At 39.1% G+C, this 9,229-nt stretch overlaps 1 protein-coding gene across 1 annotated transcript; it reads left to right on the top strand.

The window, feature by feature from the left end:
- The first annotated feature begins 2,753 nt into the window (after nucleotides 1-2,753).
- On the top strand, nucleotides 2,754-4,571 carry LOC148850427 (PIF / Ping-Pong family of plant transposase). The gene has a single exon (XM_088947174.1). The coding sequence runs from the start codon at nucleotides 2,937-2,939 to the stop codon at nucleotides 4,284-4,286; it is 1,350 nt and encodes a 449-aa protein (XP_088803300.1). The 5' UTR covers nucleotides 2,754-2,936; the 3' UTR covers nucleotides 4,287-4,571.
- The last annotated feature ends 4,658 nt before the right edge of the window (nucleotides 4,572-9,229 follow it).

Raw genomic sequence — 9,229 nt, forward strand, 5'->3', positions numbered from 1 at the left:
GGCAATGAACTTCTTACTAGAGAAGATCTCACCTAAGGACTGAAAAGAGAATATTTTAAACATGCAAGTGAATCATCGCTTCTAAATTTGGAAGTTTTGAGACATTTGTGTTTATAGCACTTGAATTTGGAACATAAGGAAGAAATTGTTCGGAGGCCATAGAACTGGAGATTAAATAAAGAAGTGGCCTTCCAACTGGGACCTCACATGGCATCGGGCCCTGATGGCTTTACAACCTACTTTTATAAAAAAAATACTAGCATATTGTGGAACCCATTAATGGATTCTTTGACAACTAGAGGATGTTGAAGGAATTAAATCATACCAATATCATTTTTATTCCTAAACTCTCTGGTCCGGAGCACCCATCACACTTTATACTCATCAGTCTCTCTATAATGTCTAAAATCCGTCTCTATTTATCTACTCTCATTGCCCCTAATCAATCAGGCTTTACCCAAGGAAGACAAATTACTGATAACATCATTCTGGCCAGGGAGATTCTTCACTACATGAAAAGATCTAAAGCAAAGAATGGCTGGGTGGCCATTAAAATTGACATAGGCCTTTATAGAATGGACTAGAAAATGTTTTTTAAAGTACTTGAACTCATGGATTTCCCTAAAGTACTTGAGTTCATGGACAAATTATTTTTAAAGTATTTGCACTCTATAAATTTGTATGTATATTTTTTCAAACTAAGCCTTAATTATGTTTAGAAGGAGTACAAATACAAATATGTAAAGTACAAAACCTTATATTTTGTATGTATTTATACTGTATATATTTGTATTTGTACTATTTTCAAACTGAGCCCGCTTAGTTCGGAAGGAGTATAAATACAAATATATAGAGTATAACTACATACAAAATAATACAACATATAAGGTTTTGCGCTCTACATATTTGTATTTGTACTTCTTCCAAATGGAGCTTTAAGTTTGGAAGGAGTACAAGAACAAATGTATAGAGTGCAAAACCTTACATTTTGTATATCTGTACATATTTATATTTATACTCTTTTTAAACTGAGCCTCAATTAATAATATAGTTCAGTTGGGCAACCCTCCAAATGTGGAGGTGTGGGATGAACCCATCATTACTAAAAGCTCTCTGTGATAAGTAATGCTTTTTAACCGGTGTTGATCTGGACGGTCAGACCGTTTGGCCCAAGAATTGTCCAGGCAATTGGTTCAATTTTACCTCAAACCTAGAATCTGATAAAAAAGCGTTGAAAAAATCAACAAACCATTAACCTGTGCGATTGAACTGTTGACCCATTCAATGGTTTTGACCTTTTTAATTTTTTAATTTTACTATCAGTACAAGCCATCAATCCAAAAACCAGTGACCAGAACAATTTCATTTCCAGGTCATTTTTTAAAACGTTGGTGATAAGGTCAGTGGAGTTCATTTAGCATCTCTCCAAAAGTGGAGGTGCGGGTTCAGGTCCATGAATTATCAACCGAGAGGATTGACACCTAATCAGACTGATGATTGGTAACTTTTAACTTATATAAGTTAGATAATTACACCAATAAAAAGGCTGTAAGGAATATTTGGATAGCCTAAGCTCTCTCAGGCAGCCCACTGGAGTCAGGTTTGGGCCCATTTCTGGACAGAGATTGGATTAGCTGAACTGAACGTAAAGCTAAGGGTTGTAAGGGAATGCTAATTATACAGTAATTAAAATCGGCATGTTAATTGAAAAAATAAAATTTATAACCAGGGGTGACCAGGCCAAACTGAGTTCCAGCCCGGTCCCTTTGAACCCAGTTCCAAAGAAAATTTAACAACTCCACTCTCTTCAATATTTCAAGGCTTAGTTCGGAAAAAAAGTATATATAGCATAAATACAAGGTTTAAGAATATAAAATAATACAAAATACAAAATTTTGCACTTCCCAAATTAAGGCTTAATTTGAAAAAAGTATAAATACAAATATGTAATGTGAAAAATCTTATGTTTTGTATTATTTTTTATGTATTTATACTCTTTCTAAAATGAGCCATAATAACATATATATATCCTTCTTCAAAATTTAAAGGAGGCATTTATCTTACTCCACACTCCACGTAGTTTTGGACTAATGATCTAGCATTCACAATTTCCACCCAAAAAAGTTAGGGTGATTTTTATTTAAAATATACTCTGTATGTGATATTGGTTTTTTAATATATTTACTAGCATTAGCATATGCTTAATTTTATTAATTTTAGAGGTCATTGAATGGCATTTTATTCATCTATTTATTTATTTATTTTTTAATTTTGGTGTATCTGTTATTGAGAAAAAATGAATCTCATACCACTTTATACGTTATCTCATTTTCCTTTTGGCTGTATTTTATTTGAATGAAAATGTAGGAAAAAGTATAACAGGTTTCCCCCACTTTTCTCTGCCTAAATTCACCTTTGTTTTTTTACCATCGTATCTGCATTCATCCTAGGCTCAGTTTGGAAGGAGAGTGCAAAATCTTGTAATTTGTATGTATTTACACTATACATATTTGTATTCCTTCCAACCGAGTTTTAATATTTTAATAAATAAAAATAAAAATAAAAATAAAATTGCTTTCAAACATAAAACATAAATCAACCATAGCTACGACACTCCACGGGCTTAGAGCGGCGGTGGGGTTGAACATGAACCAGGTCAAACTCAATGATAACCCTCAACTTAACCCATTGAGTCACCGGTTCAATCTAACCCATTGAGTTTAAAGTACCGAGTCCAAAATCCAAGCCGGCCGGTTCCATAGGCACACAGTAACTACAACTCAACTCGACCTAACTTCGACTAATTTTCAGGCAATATCTACTTTCTCTTTCTTCCTTCTCTCCTCTCCTAGTCTCCTCTCTCCTGTGTAGCTTCGCAGCTCGACCCCGATGAAACCATTATTTCTCCCGACGAAATAAGCAACGGCGAGAGGGAGATGACGATGGATCCATCGTTCTTGCTGATGCTATCGAACCTCCTCCACCTCCACAACCACCTAGACCCAACTTCCTCTCTCCTATCGGATTCCCATGGTCCATCCACCACCGCCGGCATCTCTCCGACTGCTACCCTCTCCTCCACTTCTGCTGCTCCTCTCCTCTTCTTCACCATCGCCTCCGTCCTCTCTTATGCAGCCTCTCTCCGATCCTCCTCTTCTGCTGCCAACGACCAGAACAAGAACTCTAATAGCAATGACCCCACCGATTACAGCGTCTCTGCCTTCCGAGCCCTTTCCACCGAGCACATTTGGACCATGGAAGCTCCTGTGCGAGATGCCCAGTGGCGATCCTCTTACGGACTTTCATACCCTGTCTTCACCACCGTCGTCGATAAGCTAAAACCCTACATCGCTCAATCCAACCTTTCCCTCCCCACAGATTACGCTGTCGCCATGGTCCTCTCCCGTCTCGCCCACGGTTACTCTGCCAAAACCATAGCCTCCCGATACTACCTCGACCCGTACCTGGTCTCCAAGATCACCAATACGGTCACCCGTCTCCTGGCCACCAAACTCTACCCGGAATTCATCAAGATCCCCGTCAGCCGCCGTCGCCTCCACGAGACCACCCAGGCCTTCGAGGAACTTACCTCCCTACCCAACATGTGTGGCGCCATCGACGGTAGCCCTGTCAAGCTCCATCGTCTCCCTCCCGATCAGGAGCTCCTCAATCACCCGTCCGCCTATAGATGCCGCAATGGGTTCCCCGCCGTCCTCCTTCAGGTTGTGGCCGACCATAAGAAGATCTTCTGGGACGTTTGTGTCAAGGCCCCCGGCGGCACCGATGATGCCACTCACTTTAGAGACAGCCTATTGTACAATCGTCTTACCTCGGCTGATATCATCTGGGATAAGGTGATCAATGTTCGCGGCCACCACGTCCGCCCGTACATTGTCGGCGACTGGTGTTATCCATTGCTGTCATTCCTACTCACGCCTTTCTCTTGGAATGGCACTGGAACGCCGGCTCAGATTTCCTTCGACGCTGCCCTAATGAGGGGACGGTCCGTTGTCGTGGATGCCATTGGGTTGCTCAAGGGGAGGTGGCGAATTCTGCAGGATTTGAATGTCGGGCTTAACCATGCACCTCAAACTATTGTTGCTTGCTGCGTTTTGCACAATCTATGTCAGATTGCAAGGGAGCCTGAGCCCTCAATTTGGAAGGAACCGGAGGAGACCGGGCCTCCTGCAAGGGCGTTGGAGAATGAGAAGTCATTTTATTATTTTGGAGAAAGCTTGAGGCAGGCAATGGCAGATGATCTACACCAACGGCTTCCATCGAGGTAAGGCGTTCCAGATGTTTCCATCTTTGAATGGAAGGATTATACTGCTGCGACCCTTCTCCTTAACAATGTATTTTCCTTCTAGTTTTAGGCCATTGTTAGATGATAACTGTGTTTTTTTTTATTATTTTTTCTTTTATTTCCAACTTGTATCTACACTAGAAACGTAGCTTTTTGGGCCAGTCCTAATGGATCTTTTCTGTACTTGTCCTAGTGGGGCAAACTAAGGTAGGAAGGAGAAAATGGAAAGGTGAGAAAAATCAAATTCTGTCGATTGAATTGACTATCATTACCCATACAACCTTAGCTAGAGAGACTTCATTACTCATACAATAGTGGAGTTCTTTCGATCTTGTATTGATATGTTTTCATATATTCAACTTAATGTTCAACTCTAACAACGTAACAACTTGGTTATGAGATTTATTCCCCGTCATATAATTGCATCCTTTAAGGCAAATCTACAAAATACAAACTTGATCTCTTGTTGGTTTGATCATGTGACAAAGTGAAAAATTATTTTACTGGAGTTGCTATGTGGTAGTTATATGTAGTTCAATGATGACTCTCAACTTGAAGTTTAAAACTGATTTCCAACATGCCTCTGGTTCTCAACTTGGGTTGTAGGTCACGTTGAAACCAGTTGGAAGTAATTCTGTGTGAGAAGGATTCATACAATAATTCCTCATTTGTGTAACCACACACCTCTTTTCTAATTTCTTTCCTTTTTCAATTTCCCACTCGTTCTTTTGTTTTGCAATGTGCCATATTTTTGTCAGCATTCTTCATAACAAGGTCTTGCTGCCTTACCCATCCTGTTACTGTTGGACTTGGCATATGGTATAGGTTGCCTTTTCTTTCTGGAGGTTGTTAAGGTGTAGGTTCAGTGATCAACATGGTCTTCTATCGTTTTGGTGGGTCAACTGGGCAGTTGGTTAGCTGCCATTGCTATATGTCTTTGGAAGTTTGGATGGGAATCTCACTTCCAATGTAGAGACCTGAACCCATCGTGGGTCCTTTTCTAAGCTGCTTGCACATGTTGCATTGTATGATATCATGTTGTTGCTTGAGACTCCATCTTAGATGCAATGGTCATGAAGAACTTATTTTTTGATATCACCTCAAAGGGCATTTTCTTTTCTAGTTCTAAATGGAGGACCATGTTTGTGAAGAAGGGGACTTTGTTAGTGAGTGGGAGATTATCACTTAATGGTGGGGGTAGGAGGGCTTACTAGGCAATGTTAGCTGAGTGACAGGAATTGGTTTGGAGACTGGACTTACCAATCCATTGCTCAATTTGGAAGCTATATTCAAGCAATTTTGATTTTTGAACTTCCTCTCTAGATGAATTTGATCTTTATATGAGATAGCCTGTATTCTTAATCAGGTATAGGCCCTTCGGAGGACCATGTAGATTCAAGAGAGCCTAGAATAGAGTTGCTACATTATGGGTTACCAAGTTAGACTCTTATTCAATGATATAGACTGCTGTTGTAACGAAGACTGCCTAAAAGGGAATATAGCAACTTGGTAAGACTTAATACTCCTCAGGAATGTATTTGACTGATAAGTCTTTACTTAAGCTGTGCCTAGCTCTCAAGCAGTGTGGTTAAAGTGTTACCTTGGCAATTGACTTGCCTAGTTAGAAGTCAGAACCCTATTGACTATGTTGGGATCTAGATAGTTGGCAATTGAGCTCTTCTTTTAATATCAATTTTGATTGACTTTTCTATTGCCCTATTTAATTATATATGCCGATTTAAAAAATAAATATAAATAACTATCTACATGAGCAAGGTTTTTATGGTGGTACCAGATGGGGTGGGGGATATTTGTGTGAAGGAAAAACATAGAAGTTATATTCTTCATTATTGTTTGTGCACTTTGTAGCTCAATTCTTTACTTTTGAGATTTAGTAAGCATATATAAATTGCAATCATGTAGGTAGAATCTATATATTGCCCTTCTTGATGACCTACCTTGATTGGCCAAGATGCATAGGCACATCCCTAGATGTGTTGACTGCCATGCTGCTTTATAAAAGGGTTTCTTCTCTGCATGTAGAAATCATAGCATGACATGCCCAAACTTTGAAAATTGTATCAGATTTGGAGATTCCAAAAGGTAGGTTAGAATCCATACCAGGATTTAAATCATAAGGTCATAAGGCAATTTCAATTGGAAAATAAGTGCAGCATATGAGTGTGCAGTGTGGAATGATACTTAATCGGAGAGATTCAGTTATTGAGGAATGAGAATCTCATTCAGATTGGTTTCACAGGAAGTAGGTGTGGTGGTTCTATATTAACTGATTATAGGATTTGGGGTCTCAGATTTGTATAATCCTTCATCAAATTTCAAGGAGTTCCTTTACTGCTTTGTTAGGGGCCATTGGCCATTGCTTGGTGTGATGGAAAAATCTTGTGATGACAAATCCGGGTTCAAATCTTACAGTGGCCACATTGTACAAAAATGTGCCAAAGGTTAGGTATGTGTCCAGTCCACTCCTCTCAAGACCTTGGATAGTCAGGATTGGCATTGGGCAATAGCCCTTTCTTGCCCTTTCCTTAGCTGCTTCACTCTCATTGGGGATGAAAACAGAACTTCACCAGATAGGAGAAAAGCACTTATTCCAGATTACATATAGCCTTTCCTTGTGAAGAAGCTGTAGGGCTTGGCATTACCAACTACTTATACAGCTCATCTGATGTCTTGGATACAGTATTCCATTTCACAAATCACAACCAATGATGCCCAGATACACATACCAATAACCAACTAGGATGTGCGTGTGGGAGATGGTGATACTAAATTTTCTAAGATTCTAATCACTTGTCCGCTTTAATATGCCATATTTCTATATCTAATTTTTGAATCTTAGCATCATTTCTCAACGCCTGTCATGCTAAATCTAATTAAGCTTCTAACACATGCAGATCTTTTTGTAGTATAACTTGTTTTTACATGTAAGTGTTAATGCTATAAAGTATACACTGTAAGTGTCCATGTAGTATCCGGTGTTGTACCCGTATATATTGCTGACTAGTATGCTAGTGCTAGGCATGTAAGCATACTTGGATATCATGGTTTGTATATCGTAATTGCTAATTTTGTTATGATAGAATATGCTCCTGAAACCAAATCTCTGAGAACATCCTAAGTCCGTGTGGCATAGTTCGTAATCATGGAATTCTAATGATTTTATTCAAGTTTAATCTTGTTGGTTGTGTCGCACATCCTCCTAGAACTTTACTCTGAGTAATGCCGAACAATGCCAAGGCTCTGGCTTTCATCCGCCACCATTTCCTTTGCTTAATAGCTTCACTTGTCTTTGAAACGTGACATGCGGCCGCTCCTGGGAGGCAAATTGTCACCGAAGAGCTCCTTTAAATGTTTCAATAGTTACAGCGTTTCTGACTTAGAGTGCATGAAGCAAACTAATCTCCTTTGCTGGTTTTCTTCTTGGCTGTAGAGGAGATATGGACTATTCTAACATAAGGGAAATTCAAAAGAATTTTGCCCTGGGACTGCTATTCCAGGTTCTCCATGAGTATGTAGCTTGGTTTTATAAACTACGCTACTTCAGAGTTCAGACTGTAAGCTCATCATGAGCATCGTTCAAAATATTGATCATTGAGTATTTGAGACTTGCGATCCGCAAAAGTTGCGTATTGCGCGATTTCAAAGGGGTGAAACTCACGCATTAAAATCGTTTCGTTTATTTTTGGTGGAACATTAAAATCGTTTCAGGTTTCAAGCTTTGAACCAGGCAACTGGTTTTGTTTCACTCTGACCCGGTTCTTTGCCAAAATCCATTGATTTGGTCAGTGACATGTTGACTCAGGTGATTGAACCATAGACCTGAACAACGGTTTTTTGACTTTTTTGTTTTAATTATTTTTTTTTTATTATTATTTTTTTAAATTACAATGAATCGTCCATTGGACCATTCAGACTGGGCAGTTGAACTGTTGACTTGAAAGTCGGTAGCTAAGGTGGTTTCGATTCTTGGTCGGTTTTAAAAACCGTGGCTGCAACAACTGTATTGGTTGACTCGTGTCAAATTGTCAATACCAACAGAATTCAGTATTGAAGCATGTAGCAAGTAGGAGAAAGTAAGGTTAATGCCATGGGTTTCATTTGTATCTCAACATTCTTATCATTTTACCACGGTAGCAGTAGCAATTGTTGCCACGGATTGGTTTCTGGTAATGGATGTGAAAGTTAAATGCCATGGGTTTCATCATTGTTTTCAAAACCGGACTGGACAGTTGGACCGGAAAACCGGGAACTGGTCAGGTGACCGGTTTCATTTCCCCCCAAAACCTGATTTTTTCAAAAAATATTGACTTTGGTCAACAAACTGCTGAGCTGGGTTGTTAACTGTTTGAAATGTTTGAACAGTTTTGACCGTTTTTTATTTTTGTCAATGGGTCAACCATTTGACCTGATAATCAGACCCCTGATTGATTTGATCTCCGGGTTGGTTTTAAAAACCATGGATTTCATATTCATTTGTGCCTGTAAAGGTAAACAATGGTTTCCTTATTCACATTTTCAGATTAGCCGGATAACATATTGTACAAAAAGTTGATTGTGTTGAAGCTTGGCTGTTACGAGCACGTTGAAACTGTATTCTCTCCTTTTTATTTCTTAACTAACCAACATCATTGATTTTCCCTAACAAAAACACCCTCATTTTTCTTATTTCTTCATGTGCACCAAGGATGTTTTATTCGAACATTAACATCCTGCTTGGCAACATTTCGTGAGAACGTTTCATGTGTTCCTGGTGTTTACACAGAGCAGAAATGTGTTTGGTACAAGAAAAAAAGAAAAAAAAAAAGAAAGATGTTCTTGCATGAAAATAGCACCCAAAGAATGTGTTCTTTGGGAATAAAAAATTGACGCTCCCAAAGAAAGCGTTCCCAAGGAACGCAAGGTTCC

The sequence above is a fragment of the Nelumbo lutea genome, chromosome 5 (genome assembly GCF_056320005.1).
Source record: "Nelumbo lutea isolate HS-2025 chromosome 5, American lotus-T2T, whole genome shotgun sequence".
NCBI classification, from domain to species: Eukaryota; Viridiplantae; Streptophyta; class Magnoliopsida; order Proteales; family Nelumbonaceae; genus Nelumbo; species Nelumbo lutea.